This window comes from Arvicola amphibius, chromosome 6 (assembly GCF_903992535.2).
Source record: "Arvicola amphibius chromosome 6, mArvAmp1.2, whole genome shotgun sequence".
NCBI lineage: Eukaryota > Metazoa > Chordata > Mammalia > Rodentia > Cricetidae > Arvicola > Arvicola amphibius.
The window spans coordinates 151339445-151364102 of NC_052052.2; the positions used below are offsets into that span (position 1 = coordinate 151339445).

General features: G+C 45.2%; 1 protein-coding gene across 2 annotated transcripts; it reads left to right on the plus strand.

Annotated features, from left to right (window-relative positions):
- The first annotated feature begins 106 nt into the window (after window positions 1-106).
- Znf346 (zinc finger protein 346) lies at window positions 107-22318 on the plus strand. 2 transcript variants are annotated; one of them, XM_038334647.1, is made up of 7 exons: window positions 107-307; window positions 6962-7065; window positions 7605-7697; window positions 9327-9471; window positions 15129-15362; window positions 20743-20836; window positions 21955-22318. In XM_038334647.1, the coding sequence occupies exons 1-7, from the start codon at window positions 133-135 to the stop codon at window positions 22040-22042; spliced, it is 933 nt and encodes a 310-aa protein (XP_038190575.1). In that variant the 5' UTR covers window positions 107-132; the 3' UTR covers window positions 22043-22318. The 2 variants fall into 2 exon arrangements, with proteins under 2 accessions (XP_038190575.1, XP_038190576.1); XM_038334648.1 differs by having other exon boundaries at window positions 15177-15362.
- The last annotated feature ends 2340 nt before the right edge of the window (window positions 22319-24658 follow it).

Here is a 24658-nt window from a genome sequence, read left to right on the forward strand (position 1 = left end):
GGGCTCCGCCCCAACGTGGTTTGCAGAGCCCGAACCTCGCGAGATTTGCTGACCGGGTCAAATCCCCGCTTACCCGCCGCTCGCGGCAGCGGGCGCATGCGCAGCTCTTCAACGGCGGGGCTTGCGGGAAAGATGGAGTGTTCTACGCCGGGTACTACGGAGGCTGCGGACCCTGGAGGGGCCGGACCGTACAAGAGCTCCGAGGAGCAAGAGGGTCGGGAACCGGACGGAGTGCACTTCGACCGCGAGAGGGCGCGCCGCCTGTTGGAAGCGGTGTCCGGTGCTCAGCCGGCGGGGAGGGAGGAAGGTGAGTCGGGGGCTCCGGGTATCGTGGCTGGACGGAGGCGGGGCGGCCTGCAGCCTGTCCCTGGCCTGGCGCGGGCCAGCCTCTGCACGACGTCCCGGACCTCGAAACTCGCTACCCTGCGGAATTTTCGCATCCACACGAGGACAGTTTCCACCAAATTCCAGGTCTTGTCCTCTTGGAGATCAACAGGACTTGCCAGCCTGACCCTAGCCGAGCCAACAACCATTCCTATCTGTCCTTAATCTTGCATCTCCTCATTGCTTCCCTTCTCTCTCAAAGCCCTACAGTTATGACGGATCTGAACGGCTTTATTCAATTTAATTTATTTTTATTTATCTTGCGACGCCTTTCAAACTCGTGGCGCGCCTCCTGCCCCATGAGAGGTCTGAGCTTTGGAAGGTCTTCCTGAATCCCAGCCTCTTCTTGAGCTTGATGACTGTGACTTGGCTTTGCCATATTTCTTTCTTGATAGACCTGACTAGCCTTGAACGTGCCTCAGCCTCCTTAGTGCTGCTATGACTGGCTTTCACTATCATATCCTGCAATATCGTATTTCATGCCCTGCAATACCATATTTCTATGTGCCTGTTGCCAAGCCCCTTTTCCAAAGAGGAGATCCAGGAGCTGGAGAAACTGGCCTAGGTAATCTTGTCTCCAGATGTTCCATCGCACCCTGATGCAGAATTGTGGAGAGCAGTGTACCCAGTTGGGGTTGGTACACTTCTGAGCTGAAGTGAACGGATGCTTTCGTTTGACCCAAAACTGAGTAACAAGGGATAGAGAAGAACAGCAAGAGTCAGCCTCTTTCTCAGTCCTTTCCAGAGCTAGCTACTTAATGCTAACCCAGATGTACAAAATCTGTATCTGGGTTTCTGTGCTAATCAGGTCTCTGCAGAGAGACCAGATTTCTGTCCTGGTTGGTTTGCTTGCTGAGCAGACTAATCTTGGAAAGTTCAATGTTTGTGAACTGCTCTCCCTGAATAAATTGTAATTTTTGACCATGTACAATGGAGACATGTTTAAACTTTCTTTAAAAGATTTTTTGTTTAATTTTGTATGATAAGCTTTTGCCTGTGTGTGTGTGCATGTGTGAGTGTGCCCTATGTGTGTGTGTCAGGTACCCAAAGAGGCCAGAAAAGGGCATCACATCCCCTGAAACTGGAGTTACAGACCATTAGGAGCTACCATTTGGGTGTTGGGAACTGAACCCTGGTTCTCTACAAATACAGTAATGTCTCAGAATTGGGGGGTACACAAAAAGGAAGTGACCTTGGAGCTAGGAAGAGTGTACCCTGGACCTTGAAGCAGAGAACACAGCAGTTGCTTAATGAACTATTTGCTTGCATATGCATGAGCACAATACATACCTGATACATACAACCCAGTTCATTTCCCTCCCCTCACTTCTCCTGGCTCACTCACCTGCAGCATTTACATTCTGCCCACTTTGTTCCTTGTAGCATCTCCACTATTATAATTTATATATCATAAATTGAACCGTTACAGGTGTACCACTCAAATGATTTAAAATCTTTTACTTTTAATTATGTCTATATGTGTGCCCCTGCAGAGTGGATACAGACACATTGGATCCCTTGGAACTGGCGCCACAGTTGTGAGCCAGTATGGGTGCTGTGAACCAAACTCGGGTTCTGAGTCTGAGGTCTGCAGCCCCCAACTCAGTATTTTATTTTTTTCTTAAATTTATCTAAAGAATGTGTGGCATGCATGCTCATACATGTACCATGGGTGTGTGTATGGAGGTCGAAGAACAAGAGCTTTCAGGCGATGGTTCTCTCCCCCCACCATGTGGGTCCTGAGGATCAAACTCAGGCTCTTGGGCTTAGTGGCAAGTTCACTGACCCAGCAAACCACCTCACCAGCCCCTAGTCAGAGACTCTTAGTAAAATTAGAGATTTGTGTGGTCATAACCACAGTCCGATTCTAGAACATATCCATCATCACAGGTAGTGTCCATCTCCCGTCCTTCCCACTGGTCTCTTCCCACTTGCCCTAGGTAATCACTAATGTGTTTTCAGTCTCCACAGACTTACCATTCCTCAACATCTCATACAAACAGAAAAATACACTATATAGTCTTTGGTGTTTAAGCTTCTCTCTGCATGTTTTTGGGGCTCAGCCAAGTCACCACGTATGTTCCTTTTTAGTGCTAAATAGAACTCTGCTTCTGCTAGGCCTGGAGGGATGGCTCTGCAGTTAAGGTTAAGAGCACTGGCTATTTTTCCAGAGGACCTAGGTTCAATTCCCAGCACCCACACAGCAGCTCACAGCTGTCTGTATGTAACTCCAGTTCCAGGGCTTCTGACACCCTCCCACAAACATACATGCAGACAAAACTCCAATGAACATAAAGTTAAAAATAAAATAAATTTTAGAATTCTGCTTTGTGGGTATTATATTTGCTTGAACATTTGCTTTTTTGGAATGTCTGAATGGTTTCTAGCTTGGACCTTTTCTGAGAAATGCTTTTAGAGGGGTCTCATTATCTAGCCTTGGCTGGTCTGGAGCTCACGATGTAGATAGATCAGGTTGACTCAAAACTAAAGTAAATCTGCCCGCCTTGGCCTCCTGAATGCTAGTTCTCATGGTAGGCACTATCATGCCCAGTGAGAAAATCTTTACCGTTTTTGTGTGTGTCTGTGTGTACACAGGCTCATGCATGCCGTGGTGTTTGTGTGCAGGTCTCTTCTCCTGTGGTGGAGTCTGGACATTGACCCAGCTGGGTTGTAAGGCACATGGCCCTCTTCAGTGCATCTGCTGTGGGATTATGTGTGGACATCCATTGTATTTCCCAGGGGTCTCTTCCTGGGAGTGAATTTGCCAGGCTGTGTGGTAACTATATCTTTAACATTTTGAGGAACTGTCAAATCTTTCGAAAATGGCTTCTTTCGATTTCCATTTCTTTCTTTAAAGCATGAGCTTTAGTTCTCTATGTCCTCCCCTTTGTTTATTGTTTTACCTTTTGTTTGGTTGTCGTTTTGTTTTGTGTTTTTGAAAAAGGGTATATTAGGTAGCTCTGGCTGTCCTGGCGCTCACTCTGTAGTCCAGGCTGGCCTCAAACTCAGAGATCACCTGCCTCTACCTCTCAAGTGCTGGGATTAATAAAACGTGCCACCATACCAACTGTTTTAGGAGTGTGTAGTGATTTCTTGTTTTCTAAATATTGGTGACAGTAAGCACCATTTCACTTACTACTCTTGTATATTTTAGTGAACTATCTAGTCACATTGTTGTTCATGTTGTTTTATTTACTGAATTATAAGCCATTTTATATTCTAGGTGCAAATCCTATATTTCAGATATGATATCCACATATATTTTCTTTGGGACTTGTCTTCATTGTTTTGTTTTGTTTTGTTTTGTTAAGATTTTCTTCTTCTGGGGGTGTTTTACTATGTTACACTGGCTGACCTGGAACTCCCTATGTAGACCAGGTTCTGGCCTCAGACTCATAGAATGCTAGGATAAAAGGCGTGCACCACCATGTCTGGCTGTCTTTATTATTACATTTATGTGTATGTGTGTGAGCACTTGGGTGCCATAGCACTCGTGGAGGTTAGAGGACAGTTTGAAGTAGTCGTTCTTTCCTTCCACCTTGTGGATCACAGGGATTGAACTCAGGAGTTCAGATCAGCTTTGGCAGCAAGCGCCTTAACCCACTGAGCCATCTCACCAGCTCATTTTATAAACAGCTTTATTTTATAAACAGTGCCTTTTGAAGCATAACTACGTTCTACCATATGAAAGAACATGTGGTGCTTGTTTTTCTTTGCCTGTCTTTTCTCACTTAAAATAATGCCCTGCAGTTCTATTCATTTTGCTGCAAATGACAGATTTCATGGTCTTTTGTGGCTGTATAATGTTCTGTTGGGTATATGTACTGTTGGGGACCGTGCTTCAACAAGTAAACCACTTACCAGGGTAGAGATGTGAGGATTAGAAAAGTTAGCAAAGAGCAAAGAAGTCAAAATGACAAACCGACATGTAAGATAGTACTGGGAGGGAGTTCCAGTGAATATTAAAATTTGCCTGTGTTTAATTTTCCATACACTTATATACCCCAATACCACAGGCGAAAGAAGACAGAAGTCTGCTTTAACCTGATACAAAGGACCACTAGAGCAGTTTCTTTAACCTGATACAAAGGGCCACTAGAGCAGTTTCTTTAACCTGATACAAAGGACCACTAGAGCAGTTTCTTGCTTCAGTACTTTGAGCCATCAAGTCATTAGCATTCTGTTGTCTAGGCAGTGAGTATCCTGAAGGCAGCCATTCCCAAGGTCAAACCTCCTATTTCAAAAGAAGGAGCAGAAGTATGCTTGAATATCCTGACCATTGGTCAGGGGGCAGTGGATTTACCTATATGGGCCATCTTAATGTCAGAAACACCAAGTAACCACATCCTAGGTCAGGGTGTAGCCACACTTATTCTCAACAGCTATGAACAAGCTAAAACTCTGACCTTCAGACAAGGTGGAAATGGGCTCACACTTTTACCTCCACACACTCCTCCCTTTTTGTCAATTTTAATAGAGCCTGAGCTTCTGCTCCAGGACAGACGATTGTGTCTGGAAAGTGATGAGTTTCCTGCAGCTAAACTAGTGGCAAAAGCTCTTTCTCTCCTCCTGACTCTGTCTCCCTCTCCCCCTCTGCCTCCCCTCCCCCCCAAGGAGAGCATCGAGTGGTCAACTCAGCAGTAAGAAGCACATGATCCATTTTGTGAACAGGGAAAGGGAGTAGAGATAATGACAAGTTTTGTGTCAGAGCTGGAGCTGAATGACAGCTTACCTAACTTTCGCAGGGTAAGGTGCTGGGAGGTAGGATTGTCAGCAGGTCTAACCATCTTGATTTGGTGATGTCTGATTAAAAAAAGTTAAAGATGAAGTTGTTCAAAAGTACCTAAAACGGAAAACTTGCACATCCAGGTACTGGTTTTTGGTTGGGCCAGCTTCCTAGAAACCCTTTCTGTTCAGCTAGGACTTTGTGCAGAGCATCAGGATGTCCTGTTAGGACTGCTGGCTCTCAGTAATGCAGACCCAGGCTTGTGTTCTTCTCTGTGGAGGCCAGGATATACTAGGCTGAAAAGTTACCTTCCAGCAGGGAGAAGGATTGGACTGCTGCATTCATACTGTCCAATTACTTGGAATGTTTGCTATAGCCAAGCATGGTCCCACACCTTTAATCCCACACTTGGAAGCAGAAGCAGGCTGATCTCTGTGAGTTTAAGGCCAGCCTGGTGTACAGAACAAGTTCTAAGGCCACATAATGGGCTAGAAAGTTGACCCAGCAGTTTAAAGCACTGACTGCTCTCACAAAGTATCCAGGTTGGATTTCCAGAACCACTTGGCAATTCACAATTGTCTGTAACTCTGTTTTCCTGGGATTCAGTGCCCTCTTATGGCTCCCCATGGTGTGTAGGCATGCATGCAGCAAAATACCGATACACATGACATAAAGTAATTTTTTTAAAGATTTTATTTATTATGTATACAGTATTGTTTGCATGTGTGTCTGCAGGCCAGAAGAGGGCGCCATATCCCATTATAGATGATTGTGAGCCATCATGTGGTTGCTGGGAATTGAACTCAGGACCTTCTGGAAGAGCAGACAGTGCTCTTAACCTCTGAACCATCTCTCCAGCTCCATAAAGTAATTTTTAAGATTCAGTTATAGACCTATCTAATAAGGAATGAACATCTATGTCTTGGATGTGTGTCTTAGTTAGGGTTTCTATTGCTATGAAGAGACACGGTGACTTCGACAGCCCTTATAAAGGAAAAATATTTAATTGAGGTGGCTTAACATTTTCAGAGTTCAGCCCATTATGGTGCATCATGGCGGTATGCAGGCAGACATGGTAATGGCTCTATCTTGATCAGAAGGCAATAAGAAGTGAACTGTCTTACTGGGTGTGGCTTGAACATATATGAGACCTCAAAACCCGCCTCCATAGTGACACAGTTCCTCCTGTAGTACAACACCTACCTAATCCAACAGGACCATACCTCGTAATAGTGCCATTCCCTCTGGGAGCCATTCTCTTTCAAACTACCACAGTGTACTTTGTCCTTTATCCTAAATAGCTATCTCTCCTGTAATGTTGCTAAAACTATTGATGTTGTTTGAGATGGGATCTTACTATGGAGCCCTACACAGCCTGGAACTTACTATGTAGACTAGACTGGCCTTGTACTCAGAGATCCAGCTGCCTCTGCTACCTGAGTGCTGTTATTAAAGGTATGCACCTCTTCATCCTGCTTTAGAACTTCTTCATGAGACGTCCTCAGCTACACTTTCTAAGTTACAGTGTGTGGTGGTGTGAGCTTACAGTCACATCTGCTGAGGCAGAAGGGTCCCTTGAGCCAGGAATTCATGGGAGCACAGGACAACCTCATCTCAGCTGACAGCAGTGTGTGACTGGGTGACTAAGAACACTGGCCTATATAAAATAAGTAATAATGCAGTTGGTTTGTGAGCATAGTATGAGCCATGGCCCAGTGACAAGGAGAAGCAGATCTGTACATGTGTTGGAATGAGGTGTCCCATTCCTCAGTGCCTGTGATTGGGACAGATCAGAGACAGTGCTGTTGAGGTCATATCTATCAGCTTGTATGATTTCTCTTCCCTCTGTAGTGGAGCACATGATCCAGAAGAACCAGTGTCTCTTCACCAGCACCCAGTGTAAAGTTTGCTGTGCCATGCTGATTTCTGAGTCCCAGAAGCTGTCACATTACCAGGTATGCCTTTTCTACCATAGCCATGAACTTACCTTCTGGTCCAGTGCCAAGCCCGCTCCTCTCCTGTCTTGCACAGTGAATACTGATTCTTCCAGATGTTTCCTTCATGCATGATTGCTTGGGACTTGAAGATTGACTTAATTTCTGTGAATCTCATCTCTCCCATCCGAATAAATGAACCATTATGTAGGTCTTTCTGTACAGCGCGGTGTAGCGGGAAGTGTGAGCTTTGGCTCTACACACACTTGAATTTGAACCCAACTCTGTTACATCATCTTATAGACAAGAAATTTCACCATGCTTGGCCTCAGCTTCTACATGTATAAAATAACAATATTCTTATAGATTGTTAAGGCTAATGTAATAGCAAGTCAAGGGTCTAGCACATAGTAGGAACTCAGTAAATGAGTTTTCTTCCCCCATTTTCTAATCCTCAGAAGTTTTGTGAGGAGGATCAGGTGAGAATCTGCTATGTCATGGCTGCCTTCTCTATGAAATGGCATTGACTATCTTAGATCTTTCTCCTTGGATTCTTGCAGAGCAAAAAACATGCCAACAAAGTGAAGAGCTACCTAGCAATCCATGGAATGGAGACACTAAAGGGGGACGTGAAGAGGTTAGACTCAGATCAGGTAATACAGCAGCTTTGTTGAAACTGCTTGCTTCCCCAGCAGGTTGGTGTGGTGTGAGTGCAGGCTTTGATTCAGACTGACTTGGCTGCAGTCTCAGCCCTGTTGTCTAACTTGGGCAAGTTTTATAACTCCGAGCCTTGACTTCTTCCTCTGTTAAAAACATCAGTACTTCCAAGCATGGTGGTGTGTACAAGTGACCAGGCACTTGGAGGTGGAATCCGGAAGATTGGTAGTTCAAGGTTATCTTCCTCTGCTTAGCAAGTTTGAGGCCAGCTTGAGCTACAATGAGAGACTGTCTCAAAACAAACAAAAATATTATTACACCTGCCTTTCAGAATTTTTCTTAAGTTGAGAAAAGACTACTAAAACACCACCAGACCCCAGACTTGCCCTACAGTAGCAGTTCAGCAAAGGGAGCCATTCATTGCTTTCGCACCTGGAGGGTTACCAAAACAGAACAAGAGAGGAAGTAGAGGGATGTTCATTTTCTTGAGCTGTAGGGGAAACAAGCTTCAGCATTTGGCCTGGGCAATATACCTCCTCCAATTATGAAGCAATTGCATTTATTTCCTATTTCATAGTTACTATAAGAATTATTCTGAGACAAACTCTTAATTCCTTGAGTGTGTTGTGCACATCATGGGCCGGAAGTCAGTGCACACGGCTCTAACTCACTAGAGGGCGGCCTTGAGCAAGTCACCTCGCCTCCCTGAGTTCACTCGTGAAGTGGAGGTGGTCTGGAGTTGGTCTGGCCTCCTTAGTGTTGTGAGGTAAAGTTTCGTCCCCAGTAAATGCTTGATAAACGGGTTACTTTCCAGACCACCTTCCTGCTGCAGTGGCCGGTGGTTTAAAGGGGCCTTGCTTCCCTTCTAAAAATCATCTTCTAGTTGCCCTTATGGCTGAGACCCAGATAAGAAAGACCGTTTCACCTCTCTGCGCTTCAGTTCTCCAGATGACTGAGTGGCTCAGATGAGATCGCAGCGCCCATCACCAGCTAGGAATTACTAACCCCAAAGTGTCTTCAGTGAGAAGGTTGAGAAATGTTAAAGAAATAGCTTATTGAGAAGACAGACTTTTCAGAACGATTAAAATACACTTCCTAGCATAACCATAGCAACAAATGGAACCTGGTGGTGTACTTGTTCTAAGAGCCCTGGATATGTACTGTGTGCTCGATACAGCAGGGTCCAAGGATAAGTAGCAAAGATAAGTCGAGTTGCCCACAGCCAGCATTGCACTAGAGCTCATATCAAAGCCTCCCAAGCTGTTATGCTGTCTGCGTAGGTGACAGAGGGTGTGTTAGAAATCTGATAGACTTGGAGTACAGGTGAGGAGCAAGGTTAATTCTTTCTGCGTATGCGTACAGGGGGCTTGGTCATTGAATGGCGGATAGCAGACCTACTGCCCTGCAGGAGGGCAGAGAAATAACCCAAGCAAATTAAGAAAGTAACAGAATAAAATGGAAGTTATGCACAGTCCGGACATGAAACAGCTGGAGAAGACTGCTCCAGGCATGTTGGGGTTAGCGTGTGCAGGGGTCTTAATGTGCACCAGCCACGGGCAGGGGAACCATGAAGGTTTTCTGGATGCGCAATGGCATGATCAGACTGTGTTCTCTCTCCCAACCAGAAGAGCAGCAGAAGCAAAGACAAGAACCACTGCTGCCCCGTCTGTAACATGACCTTTTCCTCCCCTGTTGTGGCACAGTCGCACTACCTGGGGAAGACCCACGCAAAGAACTTAAAGCTGAAGCAGCAGTCCACTAAGGGGGCAGGTACTGGCTTTCTGAGTAGTGCTTTTTGGGACCCCTCCCGTCCTCGGAGCACCAATGCCAGGTGCTTCCAGAATGCTCACTGGGGCCTCAGACTTGGAGAGGTTGCTTTTAAGAGCCCTGAAAGTTCCATCTAAGAGTTGGGGATGTAAGTCAGTTGGTAAAATACTTCCCTAATGTGCACAAAGGCTCGGCTTTTGTTCCCAGCCTTACATAGCCAGATGTAATCTCAGCACTCAGGAGGTGGAGGCAGGAAAATTAGTAGTTCAAGGTCTTCCTCAGCTGTCATAGGGACTTTAAGGCCAACCTGAGCTACATGAGACCCGGCTTCATTGAAATTCGGCCTCAGACTTGCGCTCACTTCACTTCCCCCTTGTGGTCTGCCACATTTTCTGTAGAAGCTTCTTAGCCCAAGCCTTGTCCTGACCAGTGACTGTAACTCAGAGAGCGGAAGGCCGACACACACTGTGAGCATTCTTGCTTGCCTCTTCCTCCCACCACCCACCTGCTCTTACTACTAAATGTTGCTAGTTGACAGCTAATTCCCCATCTTTCTCATGGGCTTAGGTTAGGCCTGGCTCACTTGGACCTACAAAAGCTACCTGTTCTAAAGGTGTAGGCTAGCCTTCAAAGCAGCACACTCTAGTGTTGCCCAGCAAGCTGTTTGCAGCTGCCATGAACCCGCTTCCCGGCACTAACTTCACAGTTGCCTCCTTTATCCTGACCCATTGGCCCAGCCTTCACTTTCATCTTGAGTCCTGGGGTTCTTAACCTAGGCGAACTGCAGTGTGTGTGTGTGTGTGTGTGTGTGTGTGTGTGTGTGTGTGTGTGTGTGCGCCCTGTGTTGGACCAAGACCACACTATTGATAGAACTTTTGATTATTTTTGTTTTACTGCATTAATGAAACAAGACAATTGTGCTTTAGAAGGTTTTGAAGATGGAATAGAAAAATCTACTCATAATTATAGCCTCTATTTAAACCCAAATCTATTACCTACAGTGTGAAACAATAGCATATAGACTCTGAAGTCAGAGCAGCACAGGCTTCAGTCCTGGCGCTTTCACTTGCCATTTGTGCCTGAGCTTCTGTGCCTGCAAAGTATCAGTGCAATCTGCTTTGAAGCTTGTGAGGGTAATTTCCAAACCACTGGGCAGCCAGGTTTTATGGCACACCTCGGATCCCAGCACTTGGGAAGCGGGGGCAGGAAGATCAGGAGTTCAGTGCCATCTTTGCCTATAAGTTTGAGACCAGCCTGTCCTATATGGCACCCAAAAAATAAATAAGAGGCAAACACCACATCCTCCCTCACCCCCAAGAAAAATCTAGGATACAGCAGATTCTCACTAAATAACAGCTATTGTCATTATTGTTGTCAGCATTAAAAAGCCAGAGTGAAATCCCCTCATAAAATGCAGTTATTGATCAGGAAGCCACTATCTAGAGCAATGATTCTCAGCCTCCCTAATTCTGTAACCCTTTAATACAGTTCCTCATATTGTGGTGATCCCCAGCCTAAAATTTTTTTGTTACTGCTTCATAACTAATTTTGCTTCTGTTATTAATCATAATGTAAATATCTGTTTTCTGATGGTCTTTGGTGACCCCCGTGAAAGGGTCGGTCATTCAACCCTCAAAGGGGTCGAGACACACAAGTTGAGACACTGATTTAGAGTGTGCCATTGACCTTGCTTGTGGCTGATTTGTTAACTTAGATGAGGACTAATTGAGTTTTGCCTGTGAAATGAGGGCTGTTAACAACAGCACCACGATGTTTAAGCATTGGGCTGAGGAAAATTGTCTTAAGAACTGAATTCATAATGTCATAGACTTCACATCCCACAGATGAGAAAATTCTGTGGAAAAAGCCTTCTAGCAATACTTCTGCGCAGTAGTGACTTTGCACATTCTGTGTGTTGCATCTGCGCAGTGGTGACTTTGCACATTCTCTGTGTTGCATCTGCGCAGTGGTGACTTTGCACATTCTCTGTGTTGCATCTGCGCAGTGGTGACTGCACATTCTCTGTGTTGCATCTGCGCAGTGGTGACTTTGCACATTCTCTGTGTTGCATCTGCGCAGTGGTGACTTTGCACATTCTCTGTGTTGCATCTGCGCAGTGGTGACTGCACATTCTCTGTGTTGCATCTGCGCAGTGGTGACTGCACATTCTCTGTGTTGCACCACCATTTGTGTTCCTCTGGTACTTTTCATTTAGCCTCATAAGTTAAGCATACGTTCATATTACTTCATGAGTTTATTGTAACTTTATTCCTGAAGTTAAACATTTGTCTATACAGATAAATTGGAAGGAATTTCCATAGTTTTACCATTCAGAGTATTAGCCTTTTAGAGTACTATTGCTCTTATGATCTTGTGCACTGTGTGTATGCGTATATCTGCTTGTATTCTATTTGTTTTATGTTCATCCAAGTTGACTCCATGTATATGTGTTTATAAACATAGAATACGTAATTTTCTGTTTCTGTTAAAATGATGCACATACATGAATAATTCCATTCAACATGCAAAATGTTCAAAGAAGCAAGTAAAATGCCACCCAACGCCTACTTCTAGGAGAGCACTGTTAACAGTAGCTCATGCTTAGAATCTTTGTACTTGAGAAGCTGAGACAGGAGGATTGCTGAGTTTAAGATCATCCTGGGCTACAAGCAAGTTCTAGGCCAACCTGGGTTATAGAGTGAGACCCTGACTCAAAAGAATAAGCAAACAAATACATCCATATGCTGTATGACGTGCTATCATGTATGCATGTGTGTACGTGTAGGTGACATTTTTAAATGCCATCATATTTATATAGATTACACAAAAAAACTTAGCATTGGCATGACCGTATTGTCATGACAATATGGTCCTTTTATAGTTCTTCATTTAGTATAACACTTCCTCCCATTAGGTGATAGAGAAATGACTTAGCAGTTAAGAGTGTTCTGGCAGAGCAGTGGTGGCTCGCACCTTTAAGCCCAGCACTTGGGAGGCAGAGATGGCAGATCTCTGTGAGTTCAAGGGTTCGAGGTCAGCCTGGTCTACAAGAGCCAGTTCAGGACAGTCCTCAAAGCTACAGAGAAACCCTGTCTCAAAACCACCCACCCAGAAAAAAAGAATGTGCTCTACTCTTGCAGAGGAACCAAGTTAGATTCCCAGCACCCATGTGGGGTGACTCAAAATCCTGGTAACTCCAGCTCCAGGGGGCTCCATCACCTCTGGCTTCCGTGGGCACTGCTTTATGTGCGCTTACCACACAGGCACATGCAATTAAAGTCTTGGGTTAAAAAAAAAAATTCCCCCAGGTTATTGCAAACTTTTTGTATGTGTTTTAAGCAGTCATGCAAACCACTTGATGGCTCTTCTAATGTTGAGTCTTTACATTTCGTCCCCGCTTTTCCTGTGTTATAAAAGCATAGCTGACATCCCTGGAAAGCACTCTGCATGTCTCCCGTATTTCTCTGGAGCAGCACTCACTCTTGCTGGCATTGATGTGCATTAAATAGCTCCTCTAGCTCTGCGACGCACTGCTGCTTCCCTTCAATATGAGTTCTTGACGATATTTATCTATTTTTGCGTATATGGATGTTTTGCCTGCCTGTATGTGCACCGTGTGCATGTAGTGCCCACAGAAGAAGGCATCAGACCTCTAGGACTGGAGTTGCAAGCAGATGAGAGCCACTATGTGGGTGCTGGTACTATCATTGCGGGGCCAGGTCCTGTGGAAGAGCAGTCAGTACTCTTAACCACTAAACCTTCTCTCCAGCCCCACCCTCTAGTATGTTTTGAAGAGTAACCTTGGGCCATCAAAGATTGTGCTTGCCACACAATCCTGGGTGTCTGAGTCTGACTCTCAGACCCTATGTGGAAGTGAAGGGAGAAAACGGAATCACAGAGTTGTCCTCTGATCTCCACACGTGTACCTCTGGCATGCACACCTATGCACACACACACACCTGTGAGTACACAAACATGTACATACATAGCATCCACTTTGAAAAGGCCATCTATATGGCCTGCTTTCAACATCCCATGTTGACCTATGAGAGTACATATGTCCATAGCAGACTCTGATTAGCTGGTTTCTTTTTTTAAGAAAAGATTCATTTCTATTAGCCGGGCGGTGGTGGCACACGCCTTTAATCCCAGCACTCGGGAGGCAGAGGCAGGCGGATCTCTGAGTTCGAGGCCAGCCTGGTCTACAAGAGCTAGATCCAGGATAGGCTCTAGAAACTACAGGGAAACCCTGTCTTGAAAAACCAAAAAAAAAAAAAAATTCATTTCTATTGTTTTTTAGATTTATTTATGTGTTATGTATATGTTATGTATATGGTGTCATGCCTGTATATATTCCTGCATGCCAAAAGAAGGCACCAGATCTCATTATAGACAGTTGGGAATCACCCTGTGATTGCTGGGAATTGAACTTAGAGCCTCTGGAAGAGCAAGCAGTGCTCTTAACCACTGAGCCATCTCTCCAACCCTCATTTCTATTTTGTAAAGTGTGTGTGTATGTGTATACATGTGTGTATATGTGTGTGCACTTGCCTACATAGGCCAGAACAATTGGATAAAGGCTTTCTGAGCCACCTGACAAGGATTCTGTGAACTGAACTCAGCTTCTCTAGAAGAACAGTAGCACTCTTAGCCACTGAACTGCTCCTCAGCCCCTGACAGATTGAATTCCTAGCGCAGTCAGGAATATTTTCTGACGATGCCTGCATCAGTGGTAACCCTCAGATCTGCTTGCTGTACACGTGAGCCTGGGGTAGAACAGCAGATCCAGGGTCACACAGTCCAGGGTTCTTGTCACTGATGTGGTCATCTTGAGAAAGTAATATTTACTGTCTAAGCATCAGTCTTCTCTGTAATATGGCAAAATGATGCCTACTTCATTGGAGTACTTCTGAGAACCAAAAGGGAAAATGTGTACACAAAGTGTATAAATGTTACTGCCACCATTTCTTCTCCCTCACATTGCCTAAATTCATCGTAGTCTGATAGGCATCTCTGTCAGGTGTGGTGGCACACTCTTCAGTCCCAGCCTGGTTTACATCTAGCCAGAGAGCTACAGAGCTACATAGTGAGGCCCTTTCCCAAAGATAGGTAGGTAGGTAGGTAGGTAGATAGATAGATAGATAGATAGATAGATAGATAGATAGATAGATAGATAGATAGATATTAAAAGTAATTCCTAATCTGGTTGCCTGGCTCTATATGGGCTCAGAGCTTGAATGTCTACTTCAGCTCTGTAACTGAGGTATTATATTTTGAGGGTGGGAATGAAATTTTCACATTTCTTATCCTACTTACATTGAAATTCCAAGACATTCTGAGGGCTAGAGAGACTGAAAGTTCGTTTGCTTGGTCTGTTACAGTTAGGCAACGATATTCTAAGTTCAGAGCCTCTTCAGAGTGTGAGAACATCAGGGCTCATATTCCTAAAGCTGGCAAACAAATCAGTTGTTCATTGCATCTGCTCAGATCTTGCCAGCTTTCCCAATTGAAGAGGCATTTATGGTATGAGCCTCATGGGCAGTGCCCCATCTCTAAGTGTGATGGGTCGCGCTGTCTTTCTTCCACTTCAAGCATACTCAAGAGCCTGGCACCTTCTGGGTTGTTTTTTCATTGTTTCTGTTTGAACTCTCTCACCACAGCTCTGTCGAAACACCTTACAAATCCTTTCCTTGTGGCCTCCACCTTAGCCTTGCACCAGAATAGAGAGATGCTAGACCCAGACAAGTTCTGCAGCCTCTGCCATTCAACCTTCAACAACCCTGTCATGGCTCAACAACATTATATGGGCAAGAAACACAGGAAGCAGGAGACTAAGCTCAGACTCATGGCGCACTATGGGCGACTGGCAGACCCTGCTGTCTCCGACTTAACAGGTGAGAGAGCCTGGCTCATACACAGAGCTGGACCAGGGACTGAGCACTGGAGCTCCCTGGATGACCCAAGTGTGTGTTGCTTCCTGCCTCTTCTAAAGCAAGGTTTGCACAGAAGGCAATCAGGAAGCCAGGCTTGGTGTACACTTAGGAGAACGAATCAAGGGCGGTCTGGGGTACATAGTGGGAACCTGCCTTTGGGGTATGTAGAGGAGCAAGCAGGAAATTCAGTAAGCTCCAAAGATAACCACAGTCAGCTGAAGAGTATGTAACACTCTGAGTTCTACTGGTGTTGCTGGTTTTTAATTTTAAAGTACTGTGGAAATCAGGTATGGTGCACGCCTTTATTCTCAGTATTCAGGAGGCAGAGGCAGATAGATTTCTGTAAGTATAAGGCTAGCCTGGCCTACATAACCAGCTCCAAGACAGCCAGGACTACACAGAGAGGCATGTTTAAAAAAAGCTATGGAAATCCAAATTTGTGTTTTTATTATCATTATTGTTAGTTTTATTTTGATGCTGGGCATGAAATACAGGAGTTTGTGCATGTTTAAGAGCCACCAGTTTATAATCTCTGATTTAAATGTGTGTGTGTGTGTGTGTGTGTGTGTGTGTATACACACACATACATTTATATTGTGTTTTATATATATTGTTGGTTTGTTTTTAAGACAGGATTTCTTGGTGTAGCTCTGTCTGGAACTGGTTATGTAGACCAGACTAAATTCAGATTCATAGATCCACCTGCCTCTGCTTCCTGACTGCTGGGATTAAAGGTGTGCGCCACCACCACCTGGTTTAAAGATTTTTTTTTTTTTTTAAAGAAAGTGTCAAAAAAAATCCCGCTGGGCAGTGGTGGCGCATGCCTTTAATCCCAGCACTCAGGAGGCAGAGGCAGGTGGATCTCTGTGAGTTTGAGGCCAGCCTGGGCTACAAGAGCTAGCTAGTTCCAGGACAAGCTCCAAAGCTACATAGAAACCCTGTCTCGAAAAAGAAAAAGGAAAAAAAAAAATGTGGCCGGCAGTGGTGGCATGTGCCGATAATCCAGCACTGGGGAGTCAGAGGCAGGCAGATCTCTGAGTTTGAGGCCAGCCTGTTCTACAAAGCAAGTTCTAGTACAGCAAGGGCTATGCAGAGAAGCAAAAAGATTTTTATTTATTTATTTTTGGTTCTTCCAGGCAGGGTCTTTCTGTGTAACAGCCTTGGCCGTTCTGGGACTCACTTTGTAGACCAAGTTGGCCTCCAACTCACAGAGATCCGCCTGCTTTTGCCTCCCAAGTGCTGGAATTAAAGGTATGTACCACCACTGCCCAGCAAGATTTATTTTTTTAATTATGTGTTTACGTGTATCTGTGGGTGCGTAAGCACGGGTACCCAAGGAGACTAGAAGACGGGGTTGATTCCCTGGAGCTGGAATTACAGATGGTTGTGACACCTGATGGGAACTGAACTCGGGTCCCTTGGAAGAACGGCAAGTGCTCTTAACTACCTAGCCATCTCCCCAGCCTGATTTAAACTCCCTAGGTAACATACACATTGCTTGATTGAAGGTGTTAGTGGTCTCTACCGCAGTTTGAACATCCTTAAGATAGCTCTTTCCTTGGCATTTGAGATCTCCCTGTATCACTGGGGAATCATGGTGAAGGAGGGGGCCATTCTAGCTTCCTTAACCTCAAAATGTCACCTGGCATCATGAGAATGGGCATTTACAAATAATTAGGGGCCTTTCCTTTTGGTCTACAGTGTGTTTGGGGCTGGGAGTGTTACTCAGTTGGTAGAGTGTTTGCCTATAATACACAGGAAGTCCTGGCTTCAGTTAGCAGCACCACATAAACAGCACAGCAATGCACACCTGTAATTCCAGCACTTAGGAGTTAGAGACTGGAGGATCAGGAGTACACACACATAAGCAATTATATAAATAAATAAACAAACAAATAAATGAGAGCAAGGTGATTGTTCCTGCTATGAATATAACCTGCCAATCTATAAACTCAGAGCAGTCCTGTTTTAGTTTGGTTTGGGGGCTTAGGGTTTGTTTGTTTTCCGAGACACAGTCTCATATAGCTCACGGTGGCCTCAAATTATCTGTGTTTCCAAGGTTGACAACTCCTGACTGTCCTGCCTCCACTCTTAGCTGCTGGGATTACAGGGCTGTGCCACCGTGCTTGGCATAAGCTCAGTCGCACCAGCATCTTCAGAAGCTGGTATGCACACTGACTCCCTTTTCTCACAGAAGAGGATTGTTTGAGTCTGAAGCAGTCAGAACACTTGTCTCGTTCCCTTAGCGTCCCATAGAAAACCATTCTCCAGAAGGTCCACTGCATCAGAGGTCACAGCACTGTCCAGCAGAATACTGCACCAAGAACATGTGTGCATCCAAACTAGCGTCAACACACTTAACCAGAGTCTTTCCAGTCTTTTAAACATGTACAGTATGAGAAAAAAAATCCATGAAAAAAATCAGCCTGGACCAAAAGTGGTATTTCCACAAGCTGGTAAACTGTCCTTCCTCCTGTGAACTCTGTAACCAAGGCTTCAGGGCCTCTAAGCAAGTGCCTTTACCTTCCGAGTCATCCCACTTCCCCTTAATGTTGACCTCAAATGAATATCCTTTACTGTTGAATGGGAAGATGGCCTTTCTTTTCTCTGCTCCACTGCTCTACCTGAGTGTATACACAGCCCTCCCTTATCTCTGACATTTAGCTTTAAACCTATTGTACATGGTCAACTTGACACAGGAATAGTTTAAATATAGGACTCTTTACAGTATACCAAGATAACTGTAAGGAATCTGAAAGAAATCTGATCTGAAAGACTGTCGGTGGGGTGAGAAGACGACTTCCTCAATCTAGTTCTTATCTGTGCTCCTACCCAGCATTCTCTTTGCTGTGAGTCAGTGAAAACAGTATTTCCCTCTCCTTGTCGTGCGTTTCAATTGTGCCCATAAAACACTACTGATCATTATGTTCTGTAAATGGCTGAGTGAGTGGCCACTGCAGAATCTCAGCACTCACAAGGCTAAAGCAGAAAAATAGTGAATCCAAGCCTGTCCTGGGCTATACATTGAGATCTTGTCTCAAAACACACACACATACACACACACACACACACACACACACACACACACACACAGAAGGGGGAATAGAGGGGGAAAGAGAGAAGAAAAAAGAGAAAGTGGTGGCGTTTGTCTGTAATCTGAGGCAGGATGATAGTGAGTTCCAGGCCAGCCTGTGCTGTAAAAATAATTCAAGGCCAACCTGAACTACATAGCAAGACCCAGTCTCAGAACCTTACAAACAAGTTCAGTAAGATATGTTACAATGAACAAATCAGCTTTTCATGCACCAATAACAAAACTGCTAAGAAAGACTTCAGAAAAGCTATCTCCTCATGACCACAAAAAAAAAAAAAAAAAAAAAAATGGAAGTGAAAGTTCTCTTCAATGGAAATTATAAAACTAATCAAAGACATTTAAAAGGGACCTGGGGAGATGGTTCCTTGGTAAAGTTCCTGCCCCACAAGCGGGAAGGAAGACTCCAGCACCCCCAGGAGAGCTGGGTGTGGTGGTGCACTAATATACCATTGTGCCAGCAGAACAAGAGTTAGGTGGAGCTAGCCAGTTAGGAATTTCTGGGTCCAGTGAGAATCAGTCTTAATAAGAAGAGCAATAGAAAAAGATACCTCATATCAACCTTTGGCCTCCACAAGCATGCATGCTCACAAAGTACACACAGTAATAAAATTGAAGAACTGGATAGAGCAATACACACATGAACCCAAGGCAGGAGAATTGCCTCAAGTTCAAGGCCCATCTGAGCTACATGGCAAAACCCTCTCCCAAAGAACAAATAACCAAGCACCATCATCTCTAAAATGGGAACTTGTTCTGTGTTGGTAAATTTAATACTGAAATGTCCATACTTTAAGTGATTTGTGGATTTGGGACAGTTCCTATCCAGATGCCAGTGACATTCTTCACAAAAGTAGAATGTGTATGGTGTGACACATGACCTCCAGCAGCAAAGGCAGCCCTGAGAAAGAAAGCAAAACTTGGCAATTTTCCAAACATACTACAAAGCCACAGTGAGCCAGGCCTGGTAGCACTCCTCAGAATCCCAGAACTTGAAAGGTGACAGAGGAAGATCAGGAACTAGAGATCATCCTTGGCTGCATAGAGAATTGAAGATCAGCTGAGTTACATGAGACCAAAAATGCCTGTCACCTGTAATTCCAGCAAGCCTTGAAAGATGTAAGCAGGATGATCAGGAATTCTAGGCCAGCTTTAGCTATGCCCAGAGGCCAGGCTAGCCTGGACTATATATATAAGACTCTATCTAAACAAAGGGTCTTATTTTCTTTTGTTTTGCTTACAAAGTAGTGGTTTTCATTATGACATTTTCATACATATATATTATAAATCTTAGCTCTTATTAATCCTCCATCCCCATATCATTCCTTTTCTGTTTATTCTTTGTTTCTGTTTGTTTTTTGTTTTGTTTTAGGGAATAGGGTCTTTTTATACAGTTCAGCTGTCTTTGAACTCACAGAGATCCACCTGCCTCTACCTCTCTAGGTGCTTGAATTAAAGGCATGCGCCACTATCCCCAACTCTAATACTTTTTTAAAAAGCATTTTAACCCTCTGAGACTGATACTAACAGTAACCCAAATTTATATATCAGGAGCCCAGAATCTCAGAGAGGCTCTGTTTTCACACACGAGGAAATCAGAGCTGTTAAACAGCTGGCCTGTGGTCCCACGTGTGAATATGAAGGTGAGCTGTGTGCGTAGGTGACCTCACTGCAGAGCTGCGAGAGTTGAGGGCCTCAGAGCCAGGAGGTGAGGCTGGAGGAACAGAAGTTGAAGTGCAGCCTGAGATACTATCTCAAAAGAAAGTAGAGGGATTTGGCCTGGCATGGTGATGCATATATAATCCCAGCACTCAAGAGACTAAGGTAATATAATCGCCATGGCTTTAAGGCCAGCCAGAGCTACATCATGTAGTGAGACCCCATTTCAAAAATAAAATTTAAAATAGCTCTAAAGAGCCGGGCGATGGTGGCGCACGCATTTAATCCCAGCACTCGGGAGGCAGAGGCAGGCGGATCTCTGAGTTCGAGGCCAGCCTGGTCTACAAGAGCTAGTTCTAGGACAGGCTCTAGAAACTACAGGGAAACCCTGTCTCGAAAAACCAAAAAAAAAAAAAAAAAAAGGAGGAACAGCATTGCACAGTCTGTGCCTCCAGAAGAACCAGGTTTAAACCCTGGGATCAGCTCCACCCATCCATCTTCAGAAGGGCCTCTTTATGCTCTGTGCAAAGCAACATTCTTCTGGTTCCCTCTAAATGGATAACTAACTTTTCATTTTGATGTGTGTTTCAGCCGGGAAGGGCTATCCCTGTAAGACGTGTAAGATAGTGCTGAACTCCATAGAACAGTACCAAGCTCACGTCAGTGGCTTCAAACACAAGAACCAGTGAGTAGCATTCTTGGAAGTTGAAGAGTCTTCAGCAGGATCCTGGGGTTTCTCAGTCGGGAAGTTCTCTGCTTAAATCAGTTAACAGACAGTATCTCGGGGTTCCCTCATCAGCATGTGGACAGACGAGGCCGGAAGTTCCAGTAGACATGCACAGACGATGTCCTTTGTGGTTTCCAGAGAGCACCTGGGTTTCTTGGCGTGTAGCAGCTTGTGTAGGAAAACATGATTTTATACAATTATTGAACAATTCAGTTTCATTAAATCCTCAGGAGAGCTCCACCAGAACATCTCTGTCACCTAGTGTCACTTAGGTTGAATGGCTTGCCCTGGCTAACACAGCAACTTTGAGTTAAACAAAGGTTGACACCCTTGAGGCTGCAGACTGTTGATTTTGCTCTCCTGCTGCCTCCTGAAGCTCATTAGCCTGCCCCACCTTACAAGGCTATGTAAGGATCAGAGGCAGCATGTGAAGAGTAACTATAAATAAATTCGCTATTAAGATAAATTCTCTTGCTGGATGGTGGTGGTGCACACTCTTAATCCCAGCAATCGGGAGACAGTGTTAGGGGAATAATCTCTGAATTCAAGGCCAGCCTGTTCTCCAGAGCAAGTTCCAGAATGACCAAGGCTACACATAGAAACCCTATCTCAAAAGAACATTTGAAAAAAGATAAATTTTCTTTTTTCATTATAATTGTGCTTGTGTGCACACCATAAGAAAGTATCCAGTGACCTGGAATTTGAGTTATAGTTATTGGTGAGCCCAGACCCGGGTCCTCTGCAGGGGCAGTACATCATATTAAAGCAGAATAAGCCAAACTTGAGACAAAGATGAAAATCATGTTTTCTCCTTTGTGGATCCTAAATTTCACAAATTTCTAAAACATTTAAGTTTTCTGAAGTTGAGCTTCATGTATAAAATGAAGGTGCTGTTCTTTGCCATACAGAGTTGACATGAGGTTGAATGGGGTAATGGCCTGGCATTCAGTGGCCCTCAGTAAAAATAACGTCACCCTGCATTGTCCTAACGTGAGGAGAGCCGTACTACTTTAGCGCAAGCTACTGAGTGTAGTGCCACACACTTACCCGGTGCCTTTGTTCTTCTCAAATTACAGGTCACCCAAAACAGTGGTGTCACCTATGAGCAAGATGCCAGAGCAAACAGAGCCCACTCCAAAGGACTCAAGTGTGGTGGAAGACTAGAGATGTCTCTGCCTGGTCAGCCTTGTTGGGACAGCCACAAGCCAGTTCCCGGTGATTGTGGAGCCCTTGGCTCCCTCTTCCTCCTTTCTGATATCAGAAGAATATGGAGGCATGAGGCCAAATTGGGGTACAGACAGCCTCTGACTGGGCCCGGGTGGAGAGCTCCCCCTGGCCTCCTCTTTAGCATGACCCTACTGGTCATGTAGGAGACAGGGCTCCAGAGAAGACCTGAGGTGGTGGTTTAGAGGTTAGCCTTCCCTAGCCCCTCTGGGTGCACGTCCTGCAGCCCCAGTATCTGTTTTTCTGCTCAAGGTCGGTGTGGAGCAAGTTCCTGCAGACAGAGGAGAGCACCATCTCTGGGCTCCAGGCAGCTCCTGGGACACAAGCTTTCCTGAAGACTTTGTCCAGGCAGCAAACCAGAGACTGAGTGGCTGCCATGTAGAGACTTGGAGCTAATGTGTCACTTCCCACCCCTTAGATGTGCAGGCTTGCCTGGTGTAGATCCTGCTGCCGTGAAGTCTGGAACACACATGTAGTCCTAACAGCACTGCCATCTGCTGCCCGTCTCTCCAGTTCCCAAATGGTGCTCGGAGGCATCTGCAGTAGCTCAGAGCTTGGGGAAACCTGAGTGCCCTGTGGGATCATGGGATGCATCAAAGGGAGCTTTTGTCATTTATCAGAGGTGCTGTGACCCAGGGTTGTGTGAGAAAGTCTCCCACCTGCTGTGTTCCTTGACTCTGTGCCCTTGTGTAGTAGACTATCCCGCCAGGTTGCTGTGGTGCTATCCTTCCCTTGTCTTCAGGGAGGCTTGGGGGATCCAGGAAGGAGGATGACTGGAGAAATGATGCGAGGAAACCAGCCCCAGGCCCTGAACTGAGAATTTCCTACTGGTGTTTTGTGACCTGAGAATCCACTGAGAGTAGGGTTTTTTTTTTTTGTTTTTTTTTGTTTTTTTTTGTTTTTTTTTTCCACATAGCTGTGGAGCAACGATTCTAGGAAGTATCCCTTCACTTGTTAATGAAGCTGGGTACCATATAGGGATGGGGCAGGACTTTAACTTAAACCTTTGGCCACTCAACCATCCAAATAAAGAATTTCTTCCATGAACCAGGCTGTAACTTCAGATCTAGGGATTATAGCCAGCCATGTTGATACTACTACAATATCCCCCCACAGTCAGTAGTCTCCAGGGCCCTCGGATTGATCTTATCCCAGGAAAAGTGTACCTGGTGCCCTAAACCCTGTCCAGTTAATTGACCCAGCCACCTCCATCGTTCATGTAGGCCTCCTGAAGGTCTTGAGAGAATCTAATTTGGAATCTGACTTGTTCTTGAGATGGTCATTCTAGCTGCTGAGTGGAGAGCTGCGGGGGCCAGCATGAGAGCTGTCCATAGGCTGTCTCCAGGGCCATCCCTTCAGGATATCTCCACCAACCTCATGGCCAGGATTCTGTGTCTTAACTTCTGAGTTTATGAGTGACTGGATGAGAGTGTTTAAGAACAGGTGTCCTTTTCCTGCTCAGGTTAATGAGCTAGAGGCATTTCCACGAGCCTCTCATAGGCCTTCTGGTCCTTGGAAGAGCCTTTTCTGTGACTTGGAAATGATGGGAAAGGGAGCTCCGGCCTTGGAAACTGATGCAGATGGGCCAGACCAAGTAGCCTCAGCTCCAGTTCCCTGCAGCTTTCTGTGAGGCTCTTCTTGGCTCCTAGAATAGGTTCTCAGCTTTCCACTTCCCAACCATGGGCCACCACACAGTTTCCCCAGAATTGTGTACCGCCCAGTGTGTCAGAATGAGGAAAGATTACTAGGTAAGGAAATGAAGGGGAAGTCATGGATGTGCTGACCCGCGTGAGCCCTCCCCTTATAAGACCTCTTTGTCTAGAGTCAGGAGTCCCTACCAGCTCATGTCCAGCACCACTGCTGTGGAACCCTAGGGAGGCTCACCCCTGAAAATCGTGAGTTAGAGAGTTATAGCGGCCATCTGGGAATGCCCCGGACACGAGTATGAAAAGACTGTGAAATGAACATCTGGTCTGTATAACTTTTGAGGTTTGCCACTTTGTCTGAAGTAGCCAGGCTAGCCTTGAACTGCTGGTCCTCCTGCCTCCACCTCCCTAGGACCTGGGGTGAAAGGTGTGTGCCGCCACATTCAGTTTCATCCATGTTACTGTGTATGTGAGGGTCCAGGGTCTCACTGTGTAGACCAGGCTGGCCTCAAACTCAGAGATCCGCCTCCTGAGTGCTGGGATTAAAAGTGTGCGCCACTGCCACTACCTGCAAGAAGTTTTTTTTTTTTGTTTTTTTTTTTTGGGGGGGGGGTTTTTTTATGCTATCTAGTAATCCTTTGAATCAGTTACAACCGAGCTTTTCTACTGTTGAACAGTTGTGTTTCTCCTTGAAGGTCATTCCAAATAAAGCTACTGTCAATTTGGTGTGTGCACTTCTTCAGTCAGAAGTGGGATGATGGGAATGATGGGATAGGCAGTTTTTAACCAAAGTGGTTCTGATGTCCCCCACTCATGAACGGCCCCAGCTGTCCCACTTCTTGTCTGTACTAAGTATTTTCTGATGGAAACAGGAGGATGCGCTCAGAGGTCCCAGTCTTCTGATAAAGGA

Excerpts from the sequence above, each read along its gene's own strand:
- Znf346 (XM_038334647.1), top strand. The coding sequence starts at position 133 with ATGGAGTGTTCTACGCCGGGTACTACGGAGGCTGCGGACCCTGGAGGG. Across the intron at positions 7,698-9,326 it reads AGAGGTTAGACTCAGATCAG|AAGAGCAGCAGAAGCAAAGA; the intron begins GTAATACAGCAG and ends TCTCCCAACCAG. Across the intron at positions 15,363-20,742 it reads TGCTGTCTCCGACTTAACAG|CCGGGAAGGGCTATCCCTGT; the intron begins GTGAGAGAGCCT and ends TGTGTGTTTCAG.